Consider the following 24,502-nt stretch of genomic DNA (forward strand, 5'->3'; position numbering starts at 1 on the left):
CCTCTTGTCACTCTCCGGCGTGGGCGCCACGCCGAGCTGCTGCCTGCCTGCCTCCCTAACCATCGCCGGCGGCGTCTACCGATCTAGGGCTAAGCCGTGGATTCTTGCTGCCGGCCTGTGGCCCCGGGCTCCCAAAGCAGAATATGCAGTGGACTTCGTGACTGGCGGTTAACCGTGCGCTCGCTTTTGCTCCATGTTAGATGGCTGGCGAGTAAAGCTAGCTAGCTCCCGGTAATGGAAGGGGCGCCGCTGATCTGGACGGCTTTTGGGATAAAGTCGTGGAACAGGAGATCTACCGTGCTTCTCAACCAAGAGCGTTGTAGATGTGTCTGCGCCGGAAATCTTTGGTCAATTAACTGTCAAAGAGAGAGAGAAAAAATTGTACAATGGATAGCAGTTGCAAGATGTTGCTTTCCACGTAAAGAGAAGCAACAAGATGACGAGCGGTTGTAGTTGCCTGCACACGCAGCTCCGTCCACACAAGGGTCCATCGCCGTCACCAACCGATACTGCATGCTTGATTGGTGCGCATGGCCTCTTGCGCAGTGCAAGCCTAACATTTTTACAACGGCTGTGTTTAGTCCCTCCAACTCCTCCAAATTTTCTAAATTTTCCATCACATCAAAATCAAATTGAAATATTAAATATAGCAAATGACCCAAGCATGGAGTACTAAATATAAATAAATAAAAAAATTAATTGCATAATTTTGATGTACGTTGCGAGAAAAACAATATTTACCACATACAAACGAAAAATACTACAATGCTTTTCGCAAACACTGTTCTCATACTTTTTGCAACTATACACAACCTACACGCGTCGCCGCCTGGATTTTCCAGCTGGTCCCGTTGTTCCTGTACTGGAGAGCCCCCTGCTGTGGCCGCAGTGCACACTCGCGTATTGGCATGTAGCAACAGTCCAACATCTGGCCTTGTTTGGTTTTGCAACAATCCTCTTCTCCAAAAAGAATCTTGCATGCATGGTGTACTAAATGAAGTTTATTTTCAAAGCTTTTTTAGAGATAAGTGTAACTTTTCGCGACGAATCTAATGACGGTAATTAATCGATGATTTGCTACAGTGATGCTACAGTATCATCCTCTAATCGCACGGTCAAAGGACTTATTAGATTCTTTAGGGTCACTAGCGCGGGGTTCTGAAGTTTATTTTGTAAACTGAATTTGTTTGACACCGTAATTAGCGGTCAAACTAATACGGGGACAAAACCAAACAGGACCTGAGGAGGTGCGGCGAACAGTGATGCGTGACTGAATCTCAGACGGTGGGCATGCTCGAATGAGCCGGGTCCCATTGCCAACAGTGGCGGGAAAAAAAGGGCCGCCAAGCTCAGAGTCAGAGAGATGGACAGAGGACATGGGGCGATCCATGGTTGAAGCGAGAAACCACAGGAAACAGTGGCGGATGGGGGTTAAAAGAAAGATCAGTCAGATGTCGCGGTCACTGGAACATGCTCTGCTCCAGAGGAGAGGAGAGACTCTGGATGGAAAAGGAGGCCGAAGCACAGCAACGGCAAGTGCCATGGTGCGAAGTGCGAGTTGCGCGCTGCGATCTTGCCGTCCTGGTGCTACGCCTCGCTCCGCTCGGCCCCTCTCGTCGACTCCACTTTGGTGTTCCCAATGGGAGTGGAAGTGGATTGGATTGGGGTGGTCCTGGGCTTCCCACTCGATCGCTCACTCCAGAATGTAGTGAAAACAGTGGCAAAAATGGGTCGACGGAGGGATAAAAAGAGGAGAGGGGATGGAAAAGGGAAAGCGAGCCTGTCATTGGCGCATGAGCATTTCACGGGCCATAGTTGAGGTGGCAGTAACTTCTTTTCCCCCAATCAAAATTGGTTCCGGTTTCCATGCCCGATGTTGAGTTTACAGTTGCCCGTAAGTTTCCTTCCTCCCGGTCGATTTTTTCCACCGCAGCACATGGTAGGCCCCACTGTGCTAACATATCTTCTCTCCTGTGGCGCATATCCCACTCATGTGATCCCCCCTCCTTCTCACCCGCTCCCTTCCTCCTCTATCTTCTTTTCTCTTTCTCCTTTTGGATCCAGGCGAGGCAGCGTTGGGGCCGGCGGCGCTCCCCGGGGAGTGAGCGGCGCGGGGAGCTCCGCCCCCAGGGTGAGCGGTGCAGCGGCGGTGGCCCGACGGCGGCGCTGGGGAAGCGGCGCGGTGGGGAGGCACAGCAGGCCGGCGACGGAGGTGGCGGCGAGGAGCGGAGGCGGCGCAGCAAGCTGGTGGCGGGGAGGAGGCGGCACCGCCGCCGCCGGGTTGTTTTTTTTCTTTTTTCTTTATTTTTTATAATCTGAATAAAAAATTTCTACCTCAATTTTTTTATGTAATTTTTTACAATTGATTTTTGCACAAATTTTTTCTCGTTAATTTTTTCCCTATCTCTTCAGAATTTTTTCCATCTCTCTCAATTTTTTTATCTGTTTTTCTCTCTCTAAAATTCCCCTTGAAATTTTTTCTATCTCTCCGAAAAAATTTCCTGAATTTTTTCTAAACCTTTTTTATCACAAAATGACAAAAACTTACTAAAAAGAAAAAAAAATCTGTCAGAAGATCGACTGTAAGGAGCCATCCTTACGGTCGACATAAACTAGCAGGACCCACCTGGCGCGCGCCGCGAGTTAATATTTCCTAAAAGGGAAACAACATATTTCCTAAAAGAGAAAAAAACTATGTCCGAGAATCGACCTACCAACATGGAGGTTACGGTCGACCACAAATTAGCAGGCCCTTTCCATGCTCCTTTTCTCCCTGTTTGCTACGAACCTCTCTCAGTACCACCGTGGAAATGTGGAAGCGTTTAGTTTCCAAACCAAAAATTTTTTGTTGTTAAATCAATAGTTTGATCAGGAGGATTTTTCGGACACTAATTTAAAAATTAATTTTAGAACTCACCTGGAAATCGCTAGACGAATCTTTTGAGACTTTTGACCGCATCATTAGCACAAGTGGGTTACTGTAGCATTTCTGACTAATCATGCACTAATTAGACTCAAAAGATTCATATCGTCGTGTACATCCAAACTGTGCAATTAATTTTATTGTTTCGTACACGTGTCTAAAAGGAGAGTCACAAATTTCGAGGCGGAAATTTTTGGAACTCAACGCGCCCTGTGTCGAGTCGCTGTTGAAAACTAGTACAATCGAAATTGAAGAGCTGGAGATTCCGGGGAACCTTGTACCAGCAGTCACTTTTTTTACACGAACCAACAGTCGCTTAGCACAGTGGATGCATTGCCTGCACGGCTGCTACGGCCTACGGTTGCGCTTGCGCCCTGGCGTTCCAAGCAGGCATGTTTAGTTCCCAAAAAAAGTTTTTATATTATCCATCACATTAAATTATTGAATACATACATAGAATATTAAATACAGTTGAAAAAATAATTAATTATATAGTTCAACTAATTACAACAAGACGAATCTTTTAAGTATAATCAGTCCTAGACATTATTTATCAAATAATAATAAAATGTACTAGAGTACCAAAATCTAAACTTTTCCACGTAAACACACCCATGCCATGCCACCGCGGTGGACAGGCAGCCGGCGTCCGGCGCACCTGGCGGATCCGCTGATGGAGACCGGTCAAGCCCGTACGTGGCGGAGGAGAGCGCGCCGGCGCAATCAAGACAGGCGTCAATGCCTGCTGGCCTGCCACCGAAGCGAGCCCTGCGGCAGCTGCATGCCATGCAGATGCCGCAGCCGCAAGCCGGAGCCGGGGAGGATCAGATGCCGCAGCCGCAAGCCGGAGCCGGGGAGGATCAGGCCTCTCTCTCTCCCCGTTTGCTTGGGGGCGCTCCCGTCCAAAGGCAAGCGGACAAAACAGGTAAAGAGGAAGGCGTCAAGGCGCCCTTGGACTCTGTTTGGATGGGCATATTTAAAATTTTGGGTCAAGAAATTTTATTATTTAGAAGTCCTAAATAAAATTTAATTAAAAAATTAATTGTAGAATTCTATGGCTACTTTTCGAGACGATTCTAATGAAGTATATTAATCAATAATTAGCGAAAGATCACTGTAGTTTCACTGTAGCAAAGCATGACTAAATTAGATTCATTAGATTGGTCGCGCCAAATTACACTCATTTTTTTTAAAAAAAATTACAAATAGAATTTATTTAATATATCATGCATGCAAAAATTCTTAATCCAAAATTTTGAATATGGCCATCACCCTGCCCTCGTGTTGCCTGCCCGCCCCTCCTCCCTCCTCGCGTGGGTCCCTCCTCACGCGTTCCCCACCCCACCCCACCCACACCACCCGCGCGAGCGCGAGACGGCGAGAGGGAGAGGAGATCCTTCTCCAAGTCCATCCCTGGCGGCTCCTGTGCTTCGTTTCGTCTGTTCCCCCCGTCCCCCGGCTCCTCCCTCCCCCACCCCGGGAGGGGAGGCCCGACCGCCGCAAGCGAACAAACAGGAGGCGCCTGCCACGGCAAGCCCGGAAAAAAAGAGACGCCGCGCGAGTGCAAACAAACCACCATCCCCCAGTACCCCACCCCTACGGCGGCCGAACAGCCTCTCTCGCGCACGCGCCCGCACGTTATAATCCCCAGCCGCCCGCCCGGCCTCGGTTCGCTCGCTCGCTCCCTCCTCCGCGACGTCAGCACCGTTTCGTTTCCCCACCACCCCCACCCCAGACTCCCCGAAGCACGTCCCGTGCCGACGAGCGCGCGCCATGGCGCCGTGAGCCGCGAGGGTTCGAGCGAGGTTCCCGGCCGAGCGTTCTCGTCGGGGCGATGGGGTGCAAGGGGTCCAAGCTGGACGACCAGGAGGCGGTGGCGCTGTGCCGGGGCCGCGCCGACCTGCTCGCGGCGGCCGTGCGCCACCGCTACGCGCTCGCCGACGCGCACGACGCGCTGGCGGACTCGCTCGCGTCCGCCGCCGCCGCGCTCCACCGCCTCCTCGCGGCCCGCCCGCCGCTCGCGCTCCCCGCCGCGCGCAAGGGAGCCGGCGCGCCGCCGCAGCCGCAGCAGCCCGCCGCCTCGCCGCCGCACTCCTCGTCGCACATCAACTTCGCGCCGTCCTCCGACTCCGAGCCCGGCTCCGCGTCCTCCTCGCCGCCCCGCCGCACCGCCGCCCACGACCACCACCCGCACCCGCACCCGCACGCGCTCCCGTACCCGCATTACGGGTACGCCGCCGGCTACGGCTACGCGCCCGAGCCCCCCTACGGCGGGTACCCGCCGGGGTCGCTGCGGCTCTACTACGCGCGGAGCCGCCCGCCCCCGACCTCCGTCGCCGTCGAGCAGCGCGCCGCGCCGTCGGAGCGCGTGTACTACGGCTCCTTCGAGCCGGCGGCGGGCGGATACCCGCAGTACCATTCGTACGGCGGCGAGCCCGCTGCGGCGGGGCCGCCCCCGCCGCCGTCGCCGCCGAGGTCGAGCTCGTGGGACTTCTTCAACGTGTTCGGCGACTACGACGTGTACGACAACTACTGCTACGACGCTGGCGGCGCTGGGGCCGCGCCGGCGTACACGCCGAGCCGGAGCTCGCGGGAGGTGCGGGAGGAGGAGGGCATCCCGGAGCTCGAGGAGGACGACGCCGTCGTCAAGCAGGTGGCCGGCGAGTTCTCCGCGCCCGGGAGCGCCGCGCGCAGCCGGCGCAGCTCTCTCGGCGGCGTCAGCAGCAGCATTGCCGAGGTCGACGAGGAGGACAATTCTGTCGTTGATAAGGAGGTGATTGGCGGGGGCAACGTGGCGCGTCAACAGCCGGCCGCGCAGCGTAACGTTGCGGTGCCTGGGCCGACTCCCCGGAGGGTCTTTGACGGTTCAGACGTTGCCGGCGAGATCAAAGCGCAGTTTGTTCGAGCTGCAGATGCTGTCAAGGCGCTTTCACCGATTCTTGAGGTCGGGAGGCGGAGGTACAATCACCGGAGTTCAGTGTACCATGGTAAGCCTTTTGTTCTTCGAATACTCAGCACGTCTTTAGAATAGTTTATGCCCAATTCTTTGATTTGACTTGTTGATGTTTGGAAAATAGTTTCATCTCGTATGGTGTCAGCAATTGCCTTGCCGCATTCAGATCTTGGAGGCGTTGAGCTTTTGGATGTTGGAGGTGAGAAGGTGTTGGGAGGCAGGAGCCTGTCTTTGACACTGCAGAAGCTCTATATTTGGGAGAAGAAATTGTATGATGAGGTTAAGGTATGTGTGCCTTAATGTTTATGGACGACCTTTTATCCATTTATCAATATATCATTTTTTTAGTCTATGTAACTGCAGCATGTTCGAATATATTATCACGTATTAACTTAAATTGAAGATACATGAAATTGTTATTCAGAGTGCATTAGGTCAGAAAGAAATCTGTTGCTCCATAGTGGTCCCATCCAATTGCCACTGAATACTAGTCTTAACCAGATAGTTTCCTAGCTCAAGTTGGGAAACAGCAGTGCAATTTGTTTTGTAATCTTATCTTGTGTAGTGAAAACATCCTTAAGGTTGATCCCATGCTCCCAGCAGGCCAGCATACAGGTCCCCCTTCTCTATACTCACCCGCTATCAGACAGACATACATTCCCAACCATGTAATTTTAGAACTGTTCCACCTATCTTGTACCAACATGCTTCTTGTTTAAGAAAAGGTATTATTGACTTTACACCTTGTAAAGTACCTTTTGGGACTGAACGACCAGAACTGGGAGTAATATTTGGAAAAACAGCCAGAATTAGAACCTTGTTTGCTGCATTATAGTGCTATTGTAAGTCTATAAGATGTATCTAATAGAACATTTTTTATATTTGTTTTCTGATGGAGGATTTGTTTTTAACTTTATAATATTATCCTTGTAGCAAATCGATAGCTTATTGGGGATAATACTCTCTCTGTGTTCACTAGTTTCAATAACGCAGGATGTTCCTTCTTGTACCATATTACATCATTACTTGCAATGCTCAGCCATTTATAATCTTCTTGCTCTTTTCCTCTTTTAGGCTGAAGAGAAAATGCGTCTGCTGCTTGCGAAGAATACAAAGCGACTGAAGTTCTTGGATCATAAAGGTGCTGAAGCTAACAAGATCGACGCGACCCGAAACATGGTTAGGAAACTGTCGACAAAATTAAGAATATCAGTAAGAGTGATTGCTAAGGTTTCCAAAAAGATAAACAGAGTAAGGGATGAGGAATTGTGGCCACAAATTAATGCCTTAATCCAAGGGTATGCTCTTCTGTTCTTTCATCCTGAAGTATTTTGTCAGATATTTCATTTTAGTGCTCTGTTTCCTTCCTTCACACTGGTTGCTTATCTAGTATGCATAATCATATAGATCTTCTATCAGAAAGTAATAGTCTTAGTTGCAGCGACAATAAGATTGCAACGTACTGCATCGTCAACACAATGGCCTGACAATCAGCTGAAGTAAGCTAACTTTTTAGAAGCAACCCCAGTCGTCCTGCATTTCTATGAGGTCAATTTATGCAACTACACATAAATTTGGCAGCACATTCTCTCGTGGAAATGGGGAGTCTAGTATGCAGTATGCTGCTATCAAAAGTAGAACTTTAAATTAGTTTGAATTTTTGTAAACAATCCTGCAATTTATTTCCATGAAGGCTAAGATGCATCAAAAGGCTGATGTCCCTCTTTTTAGGTTTGTGAGAATGTGGCGAGACAAGTTGGACTGCTACCAGGTACAGTGTCAAGTTATGGCAGAGGCAAAAAACCTGGATTCAGTTGTCCCCGACGGAAGCAGTCGAGATATGGCATTGGAGCTTGAACTGGAGTTGATGAAATGGATTGTCAATTTTTCCTCCTGGGTGAATGAACAGAAGAGCTTCGTAAAGGCGCTGAATGGATGGCTATCACTTTGTCTTAACTACAAGGCTGAAGAGACAGTTGATGGAGTTGCTCCTTATTCGCCTGGAAGAGTGGGTGCTCCCCTTGTGTTTGTCATCTGCAACAGCTGGTCTCAAGCCATGGACCGGATCTCTGAGAAGGAAGTGATTTCCTCAATGCAAGCTCTTGTGTCCAGTGTACGCAAGCTGTCAGAGAAACAAAATGTCGAACAGACGGAGCAGATCATTGCTACCCGGGAAAGAGAAAGATGGAACAAGATATTGGAAAGGAAGACTGTGGAGATCAACAAGGAGGCAGATGTGCTTAACAGGAAGCTGGCCCTGGTACCAGGTAGGCACAGCCGGCTGCCAAGCGCACAAACATACCAGGATCATCTTTTTGACGCAAGCAGTTTGCAGACTAGCTTGCAGCGTGTTGTCCAAGCCCTAGAAAGCTTCGCCTCCAGCTCGCTGCAAGCATTCGAGCAGACCCTGAGACATGCCGAAGAAGAAAGATCGTCCAGAGAGAATAAGAATGCCAAAGTCTCATAGATTAGCAGCCTGATGTTGCATCTGACAGTGAACAAGAATGTAACAGCATGAGCAGCCTCATCGAGCGGCAGAACCAAGGCTCACAGAGATTTTTTGGTGGCGGAATCCTGACTTCTGAGTTTGCTAACAGAACCAAGGTTCGTCCATGTAGTTTGGGCGAAGTCTCATCGTCATCCGTCAGAGTAGGTATAACGTAACAGCAGGTTCATATATAGGTAAAATGCCCGTTTTGGTGGTTGTGTGCTTACCCGGTGCACTGAGTCTGTTGATTTTCTTTTCCTTGCCTGATGCTATGGTAGTGTAGCTGAATCCTTTTGAGTGAGCAATGGTGGAACAATATATTGTTCATGAAATGCAGTGTTAGCCTTTATACATGCTACTTTCCGCGAACAGCTTTTAGATTGCTGACTAGACCAAATCTTTAACAAGAGCGTGTCACCAAGTGAGGGTTAAATTTGATCTAAAGCAACTTTGAACCACGCAATGGCCAAATCTGAACCAAGTTACTAATTTTTTACCAAAAAAAAAGGCAAGCTACAAAAGTTTGGCATAGAAAAAACAAATAGATTCAAGGTACCATTTTTGTCCCCTGATTCAACTGAGGAAACGCAGAGGTGCGAACCACACCAACCCCCCCCCCCCCCCCCCCCCCCCCCCCCGCGTCGTTGCGCTGTATTGTTTGGGCTTGCTACGCCGACCGACGATGAGGCAGGCTACGCAACAGAGACAGAGAATCTGCGCTCGCGGCGAGTTGGGCTGCTACAGGCCGCAGGCTAAAAATAGGCCCAGCAATGAAATGACCCAACCACAGCGGTCACTCAAAGCGAAAACTGCATGGAAGTTTCGATGTACTGCATCGAAGAACGAAGACGACGACGACGACAAACTGAACCATGTTATCTGCATCATACAAGATATATAAGTTCACCGGGTTTACTTCAAATGATCTACTTGGATAAGTTCGATACACTTGCCTGTAACTATACATAAGCATCTGTTCGCTGATAATCTTAACTAATGATGTATTTGAAACGAACAAAAGAATAATTTTGAGTTTCGCAAAAAAAAAAAGAATAATTTTGAGGTAATACATGCGACTCCTCGGTTGTATCAGTCTGAGATCACATCATCTATCTCCGGGATGTCCAAACCGTTGCCATGACTATAGTCCGATTCTGTCTCATTGGAGGAACCCGCTGGCAGCGGCGTGTGTTCCAGAAAGTCCAGATCACAGTCCTCTCTACCAGCAAGATGGTTCTCCATAATATCTGTGGTATCCTTGTGCTCAGTTCTTGCTTTGCTCTTTTTACAGATGCAATCCAATGGGTACTCATAGAATCCACCTCTTCCAGGCTCAACCTCATTTGGCTCCCCCATGAAGCCCTTTTGAAATGTCTGAACTTCGGATGCAAATCTGTCCCAACTCATACTGGTTCGGTTCAGAAAGAGGGAGTTAAGCTTTCTAGTGTTCGGTCTTATGGTCCGCTTGTGTCCAAAATATCTCCTGACATACAAACAATATTATTCAGAATTAGCATCATTTGAAAGAATAAAAAATAAAACCATATCCAAATGGTGCCATCCTGCACATTTCACATGCCACCTATGCTTAGCTACCTGGAATGCAAGGCAAACTAGCCTAAAAGAAATGTTTGCAAAAAAAATGACTCACAAGGGGATCGGACCACATCTGGTATCAGATTCAGGTCCGATCCCCTGCGTCGCCCACCATGGACGGCGTGATCATCGGTCATCTCACCGGGATGGTGGAGGCCATGACTCACAAGGCTGCAGCCCTTGAGGAACGCCTCATAGCTCTGGAGGAGAGGTTGCCTCCTACTCCACTTCCATGGTCGCCACCCACGCCGATGTGGCCGCCGACGGCGCCCCTGGCACCGGTCGCGTGGCCGCCCTCGACACCCGTATGGTCGCCGCCGTCGCTGCCCGTCTGGTCACTGCCGCCGCCGCCCGTGTGCCCGCCACCATCCACACCCGGGTGGCCGCCGACGGTGGCCCTTGCGCCGGGTGAGTGCCTGCCGCCTTCCCCCATCGCGGCGACTTCGCACGAGTTGCCGGCCACACCACCATCGTCTCCTTGCGGCGGCCCGATCCAGCCACTTCTCGAAGGGGGGAGCGAGCCGTCGATACAGATCGGGCCTGTAGCCGCTTCCGCGGCTAAATCCACTGCGTCCAAGCCGGAAGACGCCGCACAGATCGGGGCTGGTGGGGAAGACCTCAGCCTCCAGCTCCCACATCTCCTGGGCGGCAGCACGACCCCCCTCCATGACGGCGCTGGCCTGATGTTCCTTCTCCTCGGGGGCAGGGGCAGCGAGCCAGAAGTGGGAGAGAAGGGCTACGGAGCCATAACGCCCTGTGCACATGGTGGTGCCCAACGTTTGGACTGGAGCACTGCTCACGTGATTGCTGTGGTGGGTGCAGCTCCTGAGATGGCCACTCTCCTTCCCCTTGCTGCATGTGGATGGGGCCCTCCAAGTGGTGACCAAGCTTCCAAATGGGTGCAGTTGCAGCCGCCTAGTGCTCCTCCAGTCCACACACTGTCTAGCGCCACCGCTTTCCGCTACCGGCCACCGCGAGGACGTCTCCGCTGGTCGTGGTCCCAATTAATTCCAGGTGGCCGTACCTATGCACCCCTCTCATTCCGATGGTCTCCATGGGATCCAGGCGGCTACAGGCGTGCAGGTCCAGCACGCGGAGGGTGTCCGCCGTATCTTCAGGAGTCGTCAAAAATAAAGAGTCACAGTCTATTTAAAATAAGCCGAGATGTAAAAGGCTTGTTCTTAGGAGTTCGGTTTGCGTCTAGTGGAGTCATTGTTAGTGTCATCGTTAGCTTGCAGCTTGAGGACAAGCTGCATGTCCAGGTGGGGTGTAGTGTTAGAGGAGTCAAGGGCCTATTGGGCCTTAGCCTATTAGGGTTAATTAGTCGCTTGCTTAGGGGTTAAGTAAACCTCTCTATATAAGGAGAGGAGATGTATCAATCTAATCAAGCAAGAGATTAGAAGGAAATCCCTTCTCTCTTGCCGGCCGTGGGCGAAGCCCCGCGGCCGGCCCTTTCCAGCGCCCCTACAGACCTAGACGCCGCCGCGCCGTGAACAGTACCCGCGCGTACTGTAGCACCGCGGTACTGTAGCGCGCCAGCAGCCACCACCCTCTCCCTCTCTCACGATCTCAATCCCAACAACAGCACAGCAGCCCCTATCTTCCTCCCCAATCCCTCGATCCAACAACGTCCATAACAAAACCATATCCAAATGGTGCCATCCTGCACATTTCACATGCCACCTATGCTTAGCTACCTGGAATGCAAGGCAAACTAGCCTAAAAGAAATGTTTGCAAAAAAAATGTTGGTGCTACTGCAAAAGAAAAATACCTCCGACCAGCCAACATTCTGGCCATGTTGCCGTTGTTGTTCGTCACAAACACATTGCTCTGATCGCAGACAACGAAATCAAGGGCAGCCATGCGAGAAGAGAATGGCAAGAACGGTTCCAGCTCTTCTTTGCTTGCCAGTATCTCCTTTGAGTAAAAATTTGGGAAAAGTGCCTTCAGTGGTGCCAAAGTTTCCTCTCCACCATACACATCTCCTGATGCAACATAAATGTGTACACCCCTTCCAAATCCTAAAGCCCTCAGCATTAATCCAACCTCCTCCGGTGTTAGGGGGCACTTGCCATGGCGCCGTTCTCTGTCAGAATTGGCTTCCTGCATAGAGCAAACATGAAAATATTGCTCATCAAAACTAGAAGAAATGTCACATGATCACAATCAAACGTAATTTCTTACATGCAAAGTCTTCCATCTCTTACGTATTGTGCCCAACTCTCTTCTCTCTGTTTCCCCACCTCCAAAGTAGCATCCCGAGAAGGCAAGCATGTCAGGCTCAAATCTGAACAGTGCAGACAAGGTCAGATGCAGATCTAATTGGATAGCAGTAGAGCAGTGTGCAGATGGCTAAAAACATTACCTTAAATGAAGAGCGATAAAGCGCCCGCCGCTTTTCTCTCTCATTCTCTGAACAAGAGTTTCACCCATTTTATGTATTGTATCAGTGAATCGCAATGCGTGATAATTGACTCTACATCTCAGTTTTTGAAGATAAGTTTCTAACCGATTCGAAACCCGGTAATCGAATTTGGTTAATTGAACCACCTGAACATTCATATGTCAATAAAAATTCAGCTATGCCATAAATAGTTGTGAAACTGAATCAGATAACATATAGTCACATAGAATCCTGAAACCATAGGACTTACATTTTTCTTCAAAAGAGCAGGCAGCACTCGGTTATCATAGCATAAGGGTGTACATTTCCTAGGGACGCGTATCTTGTATGGGAGAGATTTTTTGCTGATCGTATCAGGTAGTTGCTGTATGATCTTTACGTCTTTTGAGAGGGAGGATATGAAGTAATGAGCATCAAAGATATCAGAAAAATCACTGCAAAAACGAACAAAGTTAGCAAATGTGCTCCATGCCTTCAGCACGATGAATAACTGGACAGTGGAGGCTAAGTATGCAACCTTGAATCTTCCCAGAAAGATTTCTGATCGAGCTTTGGTATAACAAGAGTTGCTTTTAGAATGCGTGCTGCAACAACAGCATCTATAATCTGAAAATAAAAGAAAGAATGAAGTGCAGGGTCTACCACACCGCTGCAATCTCTAAATTGGGAAGAATGTACATAGTGGTGCCATCCAATTGTTAAAAAATACAAGCAAAGTGAGCTAGCAAAATTTACCAGTCTGGTAGTCGAACTACAGAATGATGTGAAAAGAAATGCACATATGAACTCTGTGTTTCAACTAATTAAGGGCATTGACTTTACTGACAAGCACTCATATCAAGTAGAAATGCAAAGCTAGCTGGTAAGCGCTGAACGTGCCCATATAAAATAAACAAGACAGATTTACAACACTGGATGGAATGGAACTGCCAAAGCCTATTGTCACATGCTAATGATTCCTCTCAGATTTACTGCCTCACCACCAAGAAAATCATAGTAATGCTAAACAGGTATTGCAAGCATACTTCTTGGCATTTCACTAGAAGATGCATTGTATAATAAACCAAGAAACCCAAGATTTGTCATGATTCTTGCTATCTCCTTACCCCTGTTCGCTGCTGGTTCAACCCACCACTAGCCTCAATCATCAAGTACCTATTTGATTCGGTGTTAGCTTCAGCTCCTGCCACATCATCAAAATACAATTTCTTTTATCATGCCATCTATTATCTAGAGGGTGGACCGGGTGGGCCGCGGCCCACCCTAAGATGCCCAACAAGCTCATTTACTGTATTTTCTCTTTTTTTCTAAAAGAAATTAACTGTATTTTCAGTCTCACAAGTGCTTAAAATTTTTTTTGTTTGCATTGGACCACCCTAACATTGACATCTAGATTCGCCACTGAGCTCAAACATAGAACAATAAGCAACAATATTGAAGCTAAATAATTAGAAATGTTCTTCACCTGCAAACTCAGTGCTCGCGTTGCTACAACCATAGAAGTCGTTTCCTGCCCCCGAGTCCCAGAGTTCTTCCCCCATTTTGCTCCCATCACCCTACACATCCAGTCAGATTAGTAACCACAAAACGCAACTCGAAGACTCCCAAAGCTTAGGCCACTTACTAGAACGTTAGAAGCCTGCGCATTCGTACCCATAGCAAGCACATTCCTGCGCAATTCACCCAGATTGTTCGACTGCTACAGAAAAGGAAACATGCGAGAAAATGAATCCAGTCATCCACGTAACAGTCAGACTAAAACTATAGAGATCATTGCATAGCCTGAACAAATGAGGAAAATAAAAATCGCAGCTTCAGATTGGCGTACCACGAACGTGGGGCTCTGTGGCCGGGAAGGGTCATTGCGGCCTCCGTCGCCTAGCGGCGGCGACAGGACGCAGTGGAATGCGAGCATGAGAAGAAGCAACGCCACCGCCCAACACGCCACTCCCGGCGCAGCGCACCCGCCGTGGTAGCGCCGCCGCCGCCTCGAGCCCATTCCGGGCTGCGGCTGCCGACTATCTGCACTCTCCGCGCACAGGAATGACGCATCTGCTGCGCATAATGCACCAATGCACACACGCCCCCTGTTTGTCGCTCTGTGAATTCACGGCAGCGGCTTTGCAACGGCGTGCTCTGAACTGAACTTCTGATCCCCCTGGCCCCTCGGAAGTCAGCACCGTGTGGGATAGAAGGTGGAGGTGGGAACCAACAACCAAGAATTGACTGCGGCGTCGGGATTCGGAGAAGAACACGAGTAACCTGTACCCTCGACCTCGGGGAATGGAGCGAGACAAGGCGGAGGAGAGACAGAGAAGTGCCAGCCCCGAACCCCGGAGCCCTCCTGCCAGTCCTGTGAGCTGTTTTGGGCTGGGCCTGGCAACAGGGGGGCATCGGCCCAATAAGGCTAGGCCTAGCACAATCTGAACTTGTGTTTGGTCTTTCGCGCAGCGAGTTTCGCGTTTTTTTATTTTTATATTTTTCAAAATTGTTTTTTACAGAAATATATTTTTAGTTTCATAATTTACAAATTTATACCCCGCCCGGCTGCGGGGCGGCCGCCCTCTGCCGCCCTCCTGTCGGGCGACAGAGACCTTAATGTAAATAAAATTTATTTTTAATCGCATTTTAGCCCCTGGGAGGAGGCTGCCGCCCGGTGGCGGTAGTCCTACCCGCCGCCCGGCGGGGGGGGGGGGGGGGGGGGGGGGGGCGGGGGGCGGGGGGCGGCAGGCCCCTCCCGCAGGTTAAACCTTGACCATCAGTGCGGCATTAGATGTGGTTTTAAATATTTTGGATAGAAATAAAAACCGTTAGTAAAGTAGATGAATATGAAAAGTATAACTTAGCAATTCATACACATACGCAACTGAGAACGAAATAAGTATAACATGACGACATGTCCAAAATATTTAAAACCACATCTAATGCCGCACTGACGGTCAAGGTTTAACCTGCGGGAGGGGCCTGCCGCCTCCCTGCCGGGCGGCGGGTAGGACTACCACCCCGCCACCGGGCGGCGGGTACCTGCCGCCCGGCTACCGGGCGGCAGCCTCCTCCCAGGGGCCAAAATGCAATTAAAAATAAATTTTATTTATATTAAAATCCCTACCGCCCGGCAGGGGGCCGGCCGCCCCGCAGCCGGGCGGTGGGAGTATAAATCTGTAAATTATGAAACCAAAAATATATTTCTGTAAAAAACAATTTTGAAAAATATAAAAATAAAAAAATGCGCGACTTTCCTTTCCCAGATCTGACGTGATCACTGGTCACCACGAACTACCATCGTTCCATCATGATACACCTGGTGCTTGAAGCATTAGACATGGGAAAATTCAATATTATCGTCTAAATCTCCCAGATAAAGCATTAGCAAAGTTGTTCAACGAGAAATATTGTTTCAAGAACGAAGAAAGATCAAATGTATGTACATCAGGAACAAATTTATAGGCAAACCTTGACAGTGATTGAACTTAAGCACACACTTTAGTGGCTAATGTAAGCACGTACTGTTCCTTGGGGCCCCGGCTGTCAGCAGAATTCAAGGGGACATAGATGTTGTGCTATGTACATAATCTATCAGTCTACAACACAAGAGTTCTGCACTGTAGTGTGGTATAGCCAAGCTTCATGCTAGTAGCAAAATTCACTAGCAAAGTAGCAATACAGCAAGTCACTGGAAACATATGAACCAATTGCCGAATCAATCAGCACACCTTTCACCGCGGGTGGTATGAAAAGAGGATCACAATTTCTTGATTTCCCACCGGCGACCCCGTATGACAAACCCATCAGGTGTCTGCTCAGTACCTTCCCAACTGTCCACAGCACCAGCTGAGCTTGGATCTCTGCGATGTCTTTTCCCTTTGCCAATACCGCTGTCACTGGCGCTCCCACTTATGAGAGGATCATCAATACCACGAATTGTCCTCTCTGGTGTGGATGCACTCACCCAATTGTCATCCCGGCTTTGCCTTAACTTGATGTTCTTCTTCATTTTGTCAAAGCGCTTCTCCACTGGACGTACTGCTTGTTTAACAGTGAACTTAAAATCTTTTATCACCTAATATAGAAATAAGCAGAAGACGTCAAAGATAAATTGTCATATCCTAAAATATTCCAATTAGGCAATCTTGAGACATGCTAAGTTCAAGGTGTGATCTGCAGATAAAAACTCACATATTTGCCACTGCCAACTACAAAGTCTTGAACACTCTCTTTAATATTAGTAGCAATTATCTCATCTGGTTCCAACTGAGGAAGCCTCACTTTGGTAGGTCGACTGATGTCCTTTATCTCATCAGGATCCACAGGATCTGAGGCTGCATAGTCCCCAAGTACTGAAATGTTTGTAGGTGAATATTGTTTGCCTAGTAGCTCATATGGTTTTGCAGGGAACACATACAGGTGAACAACTGAAGCTATGCCCATCTGTTTTGTAGGAAGACATGAAATATGATAAGTAAAAGGAATAATTTTGGGAGCCTGTCTAACTTGAAAAGGAAAGGTACCTCTATACAAATGATGAAATCCTGAATACTTGATTTTAACTCCAAGCTTTGTGCTAATGGACTTCTAACCAAGCCCAAAGAATACATGATAGCAATTATCACACCCTGCCACCAAGTCAGAAACACTATTGACTTGAACGAAAGGAATTTAGCCAATGGCTTAATATGTGCCAACTCATCCTTTGTAGCCGTGTACCATTCCACTAAACAGTATAGGGCCCAATATTGACTGAAGTTCAGGACTACAGCAAAGTAAGGGTATCTGCAGACAGAAAAAGGAGTGGAATGCAAGATGCGCATAATTAGGAGGATAAAGAAATGGCTATCACAGATTCACAGTTCATACGGGTAGACGATTCATTGTCAAGATGACAGAGACCATTGCACATTTATGTATATCTACTATCATAGTCTTTATGTGAAATCCTTCAAACTAAACTATTTCAATTTTCACATATATCCAATCAATCAATATGGAAGATTCTTTTCCTTCGGGGCTCAATAAATAGTGCAAATGCACAATTATCACTTGAATGGAAAAAAAGGAGCATCTTACCCACATCCCCATTTGAATTCTCCTTCACAATATACACCGAAAGGTTGAAGAATAAGAGACAAGCTAGCTGTGAGTGTCTTTATAATCACCTGCACACGTACGAAGTATTTAACCCAAGTTGCTTGCAAATTCTAAATATTCTAATTCAACTAGATGGACAAGTGTTCATACGTATTGAAATATACCAAATTTGATAATCTGGTAAAACCGCACACCAAGTCTCCATGGCTTCAATATGTAATTAATAGGAAAATGATGATGAATGACACCCTTTTCTGAGGCATGATGCAGAAGAGGTTCCCCGGAATCTTCGCCACCTTCCCTCTTCAAAAATGCAATAGTCCTTTCTTCACCACCTACATTACAATTACAGTAAACAATGAAATGTAGCAAATAAGCAACAGCAATTGGAAAAGAAACAGGTAAAGGCGTAAAGCTACTCCAATAATATAAATTCCCCAATGAAATAACGATCGAAAATACAAAAAAAAGGCTGCACGGAAATAAATCTACCAAACTGTTAACAAATCGGTCTGATATAACATATTTAACAAGTTGATGCTTCTTGTATTTTATCAAGAAGAAAACAGTAGGAGAATAAGAATAGTGTTGACATCTTCTATGGGTTCTCGATGGCATATCTTCCAGTCAACATAAAGAAAGTCAATATGAACCGCTGTTTAGTCCTTGGATGAAGAAGGGTAGTGACTTCATCTAGTTGCATTGCATGAATTACCAAATAGCTGCATCTCAAGCACACTTCATATCCATGACTCATGTAAAGAGAGAAAAAAGATGCACCTATAGGATTGATGGTACTGATTTACAGCAGAAAGTGTAGATGCAGCTTTTAAGTGCATGTAAGAATGCACATAACAAACACTAAGGGTTGCATTAGAAGCTAAAATGCCTCAGAGGTTCAGAAAATAAATCACCTAAACAAGCAGTTATATATCTTCCAAAGCAATACATAGCAAATGCCTCATAGCCATCACGCAAGATGCCACAGTAGACACTGGTGTCTGGATTTACCAACGAAACATACTGTAGAAGCAAAGTATCAAAGATTAATTAGATTGAACTACACCAATCAGCAAAGAGTTCAAAGTTGTTTGGAGATGTCACCGATTCAATAGCATAGCAAGGGACCATTAAGATAACACCAAGAACAAATTTCTGTTCCTGCAAACATGATGAGATGGATATTTGATTAACCCCTTGAGTGTTTTAATGGAACATGGTGTAATATTCATATTGTCCTCTGATAAAAATTGACAGTATAAAAAGTACCCATTACTGAACATGGTGTTGTTGTAAAACAAACCTCTGGATTGTTGTATGCCGAGAGGTGCTCAAATATCAAGTACATCGAGAGAGAAACAGAAAGCAGCATAAAGAATCCTGATATCAGTATGGCCCATGTTGGCGCTGCATATTTGTCCGCTAAGGGCAAAAGGAGCCCGAGATTGACCCTCATGGAAGCTGATAACACTTTGTCGACCTCCTATGCTCTTAGTCCTCAACATCATAGAACTGCACATTCACTAGAAGACTGAACATCTCAAGAACGTGAACCAAATTACCAGTCGAAGTTGTGCTTATCTGCAGGACCAATGTATTAAGATTAGAGTATCAGTGATCAAAGCTCAACTAGTTAATAAGATATCTCAGATGATAAACAGACTGCTAAACATCTCAATCCATTCATAGGCAACTATGGAAAAAGTAAATAGTCGCAGAACGAGTAAGGATTTGCAGGTAATAGATACCACTTGCATTATTGCATACGGATAAATGGTTTTCCTCTCAGATAAATGATAAACAAAATCTGAAAAAATTTCTTGGCAAAATTAAGAAGTTCTAGTCCTAGAAAATCCAAGCTCAAGTAAGCAGGTGAACAACCAATAGAAAGTGACAAGCTAAACGAATTCCTTGTTTTAGCAGTATCAGATCCAATTTCAGGGGAAAAACGAGGAATAGAAGTGTCATTTCTTGAAGGCAATGTTTCCTCACGGCTACAACAAGCAAAGGAAGTATGAAACCATGCTACATAGCTGGACCAACAAACCAAGTCAGATTATTTTCTGGTACGGGAACTCGTGAACTAATGGAGATAGCCAAACATCAAATCCTCCAGTTTAAGGGGCAACCATCTAAGTTTCCATTCCACTGGAATCATACTCGTGTGGAGCAAAGCAAAGGGGCGACTGAGTTCCGCTCAAATTACACCGCATCAGTGCATCACAACTCCTAAACTAATTGGATGAGCCGAGAGAAAGAGGTTTAGCCCCGATTTGACTCGAAACCCTAGAGCCAAAGGGAGAGCTGAATCAAGCACCTGAGCGGCTGCTCGGAGCTCCTCGACGCCGATTTGAAGATCGAGCCGCGCGGGGGCGCGGCGGCCGGAGGTGCCTTGCTAGTTCCGCGGCAAGAGGGGAAACCGGGAACGGTACCGCGCCGGCGTCTCGTGGCCCCGGCCCGCCGGCGGATGCCAAGAGGGGCGTGGCTGATCTGCTGATGTGGCGTCGATGACTTCTGTACCCAGATGAGATGAGAGGCGTCCAAAAGAAAAACTTCCGGGATTACGCGGCTCCAGGCTCCAGCTGAAAAGTTGGGTAGGAGCACGGCAAGTCGGCGCTGGACAGATGCGAAGACGAAGGAAGGAGTAGCCATATCGGGATCTTCAGGAGCATTAAATAATTAAATATAGTACTCACCACATTGAATCTGCAAATAAATATTAAATATAATTGAAAAAATAATTAATTATAAAATTTAATTGTAAACAGCGAGACGACCTAATTAATTTATAATTGAACTTTTATTATTAAATAATAATAAAAGTGCTACAGTATCAAAATTTAAAAAAATCACAAACTAAACAAAATTTAAAAACAAAATGAATACAGTATGAACTAGAAAACCAGGCGCGCCTTTGCCACGCCCTTGTTGGAGTGTAAGACTATCTCCAACAGCACGAAGTCAAATCCAAAACCCATTTGTCGGGTTGGGTCGTGCACAGTAAAAAAAATTCCCCAACAAAAAGATCCAATCTCCAACAGCGGACCCATCCTCACCGCGCTCGCTCCCACCGCGCTGGCCGCGCCCCGCCGCGCCTCGCCGTGCTCGCTCCCCACCTCGCTGCGCTGGCTGCTGCTCGCCGTCGTCCGCCGGCCCGCCTCGCCGTCGTTGCCCGTTGGCCCACTTACCGTCGTCGGTCGCTCCTCACCGCGCCCTGCTGCTCGCTCCCAACCTCGCTGCACTGGCTGCAGCTCGCCGTCGTCCTCCGATCTCCCTCACCGTCGTCCGCCGGACTGCCTCGCCGTCATCAGCCGCGCCCCCGCCGCTCCTTGCCGCGAGCTCGCCTCGCGCTCGCTGGCCCCACCCCAAAGCCGCGTCGCTCCCCGCCGCGCCGCTCCTCGCTGGCCACGGCCCGCCGCACCCCGCCGCGAGCTCGCCTCGCGCTCGCCGGCAGCTCCCCTTCACTCCCCGCCGCGTGGTTGCCTCGTCTCGCCGACCCCACCACTACAGGTGCAAGAGGTTTGCGTCGCGGTGAGGGCATGACCTTTATTTACGTTCTGGCTTCATGGGAACCCAAAATGGGTACTTGGTTTGTGTTGCCTGTTGGAGAGTGTTTTGGGTAGGGAAAAGGACTGTGCACAACCTAAAATGGATTTGGGTCAAGCTTTGGCTGCTCTGTTGGAGACAGCCTAAGGAGTGGCCAGCCGAATTGAACCATGCGGTCGTGCTGGCATGGTGGCTCGCCGAGCTTGGAGCCGTGCATGAAGCACCACCTAGCTGGGACTCCGACCTCGGTGGCGGCCCCGCACCCTGTGCGCCCGACTGTGGCACGTCACACGCGCCAAACGTGCTGCATGTCACCTGTCTGCCAGTGCAGACTGTGCGCTCGTGCTGACCGCCGGTCACCTGTCACACGCGCCAAACGTGGTGCTTGTCCTGCAAGTGGTTCGCGCGGCATGAGTAGGAGGAGCAAGGCGCGGCCTATCCGTCGTCGTTGAGACGTGAGAGTGTAGGCTGTGTAGCAGGAGGTTGCCGTGACAACGGAGCCGAGTCATTCGCCGGCCGGTCATAAATTGGCCTCGGTAGAACATGGAATTATAGTTGGCCAAATGAGCGGCACGGCACGATCCAACCCGGGCACGGCTAGGCACGGCACGCCCAGCCACGAAAAGGCTTTCGTGCCGTGCCGTGCCGCCCAGCGTGCCGTAGCCGAGGCCCAGGCATGGCAATAAAGCCTTTCGGATCGTGCTGTGCCGCCTGCCGTGCCCGTGCCGCCCAAATGACCCAAGCACGAGTTAAGCACTAAAATAGTACAAAGGCTTGTTCAATAGAGTATATAATCATGAATCAACAGAATACTACAGAATTCAACAGAATACAAGTAAGAACAGAAATCCACCACACAGATACACAATCCATAGCACACAACAGCACACAACAAGAGATAAGAGTCAAATTATTAAAGGATGAGCTGTTTTGTGCAATGCCTGCCTCATTAAAAATCTATCTAGGTAAAAACTCACACCTCGTGAGAAAACCCTAGATAGGAAAAAAAGGGTACAGCCCAGCTCATTAAGTTCAATTTCAAGTCTTAGTTCACCTCATACAGTCATACAGTGCAAATAAACTACCCTATTACACAGCAGCTTGTGCTGAATTGTCATCAAGGTACTGATCTTCATAAATTGCCTCCAGGTCACCATCCTCCACCATGTGCTGAGCTCTTTCATCTGCAGCCTCCCAATCCTTGATGCATGTGAGCATTTCTACCATCTCTGGCTTCAACTAACGCCTCCTCTCCTCTATGATCCTGCCAGTTAGACTAAAGGTAGATTCTGAAGAGATGGTAGAAACAGGCACAGTTAAAACATCCCTAGCTAAGATAGAAAGAACTGGATAGCTCTGTTTGTGCTCATGTCACCAGTTTAAGATGTTGAAATCATCATCAAACTGGCTGACAGTGTCACTATCTAGGTAGGCAGTAAGTTCGGAAGAAATACCATATCCACCACCAGAGCTTGCTGCTTGCAGCAAAGCATTTGCAGATGTCCTTCTACTAAGAGGAGTACTAAAAGAGCCAGCAGTACTAGCACTGCCAAGACCAAATCCAAGAGTAGTAGAAGTAGAAGTAGAACCATCACCAAAGATCTTACCCCATTGAGCTTTTTTCTTACCAGTAGAAGGTTTATGTGTAGGCCTAGCCAATCTAATAGAACCAAACTTGCTTTCATACTTGGCAAACATGTTAGACAATGTAGCTCTCACAGAGGTAAAATAAGCAGAATAGTCAGTACCAGTTAAACTAGAGAGCAGCTTTAGAGCATTGCTAAAACCTTTTATCTTACCTCTAGGATTCATGATGAATGCAATAGAATAAAGCAGAGGTATATCATTCCAGTACTTAAGGTATTTAGATTTCATAGTAACTACCACCTCTCTAAGCATTCTGTCATTTTCATAATTTTTAAGTTTTCCAGCATTTCAATGAGATTATGCAACATAAGTGGAGCAGTGGGATAGTAAACACTAGATAATACAACAGTAGAATCATAAAACAGTTCAAGGAACTCTAGAATTTTTTCAGCAACATACCAATGTCCATCAGTCAAGAGATAAATATTACCTTCTGCCCTAGGGTACTAGGTTTGGATGAACACATCAAAAGTTTGCTTGTGGGGAACAAGATGCTTAAGCATGAGATAGGTGGAGTTCCACCTCACATCCATGTCTAACTGAAATTTTCTAGGCCTCACACCAACAGCAATACAGTAGGACTTATATGTAGCAATGCACTGGTTAGAAGAGTTCACAAATGAAATAGCAGTCCTAAATGCTTTCAAGTAAGGTTTAAGCCTTTTCAAGCCAGACTTAACAATCAAATTAATTATATGGCAAGCACATCTCTGATGTAAGTATTCATCACTAATATAACCTCTAATTAAAGGTGTCAGTGCTTCCATAGCAGAGGCATTAGTAGAAGCATTATCTAGAGTGATAGAGAACATCTTATTAGTCAAGCCAAAGTCTTGGATCACAGAGTGCACACGCTCACCACTATGACTCACATCAATAAGTCTGAGACCCAAGACTCTCTTCTCCAGTTGCCAATCAGTGTTAACATAATGACAAACCACACTAAGGTAATCTTCCTTAGCATTACCAGACCATATATCAGAGGTCAAACCAACAGAGCTAACAGAATTAGAGCTCAAGTACTTCACAAGATCATCACGACGTTCACTAAAGTACTTGGCAATATCTCTAGTAATGGTCTGCCTACTAACAGGAGTGAATCTAGAGTTATGAGCAATCTGAATGTACTCTTTAAATTCATCAATTTCACCAAACCCTAGAAGCGGATCTAGCTTTGCAATCAAACGGCACATTTGAGTACGAGCAACATCAGGACTGTACTCCCAAGTATGCACATTACCGCCAGCATCAAAACTAAGGATCGACTGAGCACCAGACTTATGTTTCTTACAGCAAGTTAGAAGATGCTTAGATGGCCTGTGCCACTACTGGAATAGCCAGAAAGAATGCTCTTGCAGTGATGGCATTTGGCTCCATACCCGACAATCTTACCATTGACCTCCTTGAAGAGCTTCTTGTACTCGTCCCACACCTTGGAGGTGCAGGGCCGTCCCTGCTTCTCGCCGGCATGGCTGACAGTGTCCGGCGCAGCACCGGCAGCTGCACCACCAGCGCCAGCATCAGCACCTACACCAGCATCAGCACCGGCACCAGCAACTGGTGGGGGAGGGGGCACGATTACTTCAACATTACCATGCAGGCCAAAAAGCTCCTCCCAGTCCTTCTCCATTCCGTCCTCGTCGTCCCCCTCCAGGCCCATCATCCGCAAGTCGCCGTTGATGGTGTGGCCCTCGTCGTCGTCGTCCATGGCATGGGGGGTAGGCCTTCGGCGCGTCATGGCTTCACATCAGCCGAGGGGTCAATCTAGGGTTAGGGTTTGCATCTGCCGAGGAACTGCGCAGAGGACTAAATCGATCAGAATCAGGAAAAGAAATCAAAACAAAACAGAAAAACCAAGT

At 47.8% G+C, this 24,502-nt stretch overlaps 3 protein-coding genes across 4 annotated transcripts; 1 reads left to right on the forward strand and 2 right to left on the reverse strand.

The window, feature by feature from the left end:
- The first annotated feature begins 4,581 nt into the window (after positions 1-4,581).
- Positions 4,582-8,722, forward strand: LOC120656762 (protein ALTERED PHOSPHATE STARVATION RESPONSE 1-like). Its single transcript, XM_039934945.1, has 4 exons — positions 4,582-5,910; positions 6,001-6,161; positions 6,951-7,174; positions 7,608-8,722. Exons 1-4 carry the CDS (start codon positions 4,758-4,760, stop codon positions 8,341-8,343), a joined length of 2,274 nt encoding a protein of 757 aa, XP_039790879.1. The 5' UTR covers positions 4,582-4,757; the 3' UTR covers positions 8,344-8,722.
- A 536-nt stretch (positions 8,723-9,258) lies between these two features.
- LOC120656763 (protein ROOT HAIR SPECIFIC 17-like) lies at positions 9,259-14,710 on the reverse strand. Of its 2 annotated transcripts, none has more exons than XM_039934948.1 (10): positions 14,194-14,710; positions 13,990-14,061; positions 13,831-13,921; positions 13,472-13,548; positions 12,883-12,971; positions 12,616-12,799; positions 12,327-12,511; positions 12,146-12,248; positions 11,733-12,064; positions 9,259-9,847 (listed from the first exon to the last, which is right to left on the reverse strand). In XM_039934948.1, exons 1-10 carry the CDS (start codon positions 14,362-14,364, stop codon positions 9,454-9,456), a joined length of 1,698 nt encoding a protein of 565 aa, XP_039790882.1. In that variant the 5' UTR covers positions 14,365-14,710; the 3' UTR covers positions 9,259-9,453. The 2 variants fall into 2 exon arrangements, with proteins under 2 accessions (XP_039790882.1, XP_039790881.1); XM_039934947.1 differs by having other exon boundaries at positions 13,990-14,064.
- Positions 14,711-15,703: 993 nt separating this feature from the next.
- On the reverse strand, positions 15,704-20,085 carry LOC120656764 (protein LAZ1-like). Its single transcript, XM_039934949.1, has 9 exons — positions 19,768-20,085; positions 18,754-19,031; positions 18,555-18,611; positions 18,365-18,473; positions 17,601-17,785; positions 17,430-17,518; positions 16,874-17,135; positions 16,542-16,793; positions 15,704-16,425 (listed from the first exon to the last, which is right to left on the reverse strand). Exons 2-9 carry the CDS (start codon positions 18,904-18,906, stop codon positions 16,108-16,110), a joined length of 1,425 nt encoding a protein of 474 aa, XP_039790883.1. The 5' UTR covers positions 18,907-19,031; positions 19,768-20,085; the 3' UTR covers positions 15,704-16,107.
- Between the last annotated feature and the right edge of the window lie 4,417 nt (positions 20,086-24,502).

Source organism: Panicum virgatum, chromosome 1N (genome assembly GCF_016808335.1).
Source record: "Panicum virgatum strain AP13 chromosome 1N, P.virgatum_v5, whole genome shotgun sequence".
NCBI lineage: Eukaryota > Viridiplantae > Streptophyta > Magnoliopsida > Poales > Poaceae > Panicum > Panicum virgatum.

Coding starts and splice junctions, on each gene's coding strand:
- LOC120656762 (XM_039934945.1), top strand. CDS start 4,758: ATGGGGTGCAAGGGGTCCAAGCTGGACGACCAGGAGGCGGTGGCGCTG. Junction 5,911..6,000: donor CCGGAGTTCAGTGTACCATG/GTAAGCCTTTTG, acceptor TTTGGAAAATAG/TTTCATCTCGTATGGTGTCA. Junction 7,175..7,607: donor ATTAATGCCTTAATCCAAGG/GTATGCTCTTCT, acceptor CCCTCTTTTTAG/GTTTGTGAGAATGTGGCGAG.
- LOC120656763 (XM_039934947.1), bottom strand. CDS start 14,364: ATGGGCTCGAGGCGGCGGCGGCGCTACCACGGCGGGTGCGCTGCGCCG. Junction 14,065..14,193: donor CACAGAGCCCCACGTTCGTG/GTACGCCAATCT, acceptor CCTTTTCTGTAG/CAGTCGAACAATCTGGGTGA. Junction 12,065..12,145: donor AGAGATGGAAGACTTTGCAT/GTAAGAAATTAC, acceptor TGCTCTATGCAG/GAAGCCAATTCTGACAGAGA.
- LOC120656764 (XM_039934949.1), bottom strand. CDS start 18,906: ATGAGGGTCAATCTCGGGCTCCTTTTGCCCTTAGCGGACAAATATGCA. Junction 18,612..18,753: donor CGGCATACAACAATCCAGAG/GTTTGTTTTACA, acceptor TCATGTTTGCAG/GAACAGAAATTTGTTCTTGG. Junction 17,519..17,600: donor AATTTGGTATATTTCAATAC/GTATGAACACTT, acceptor GTACGTGTGCAG/GTGATTATAAAGACACTCAC.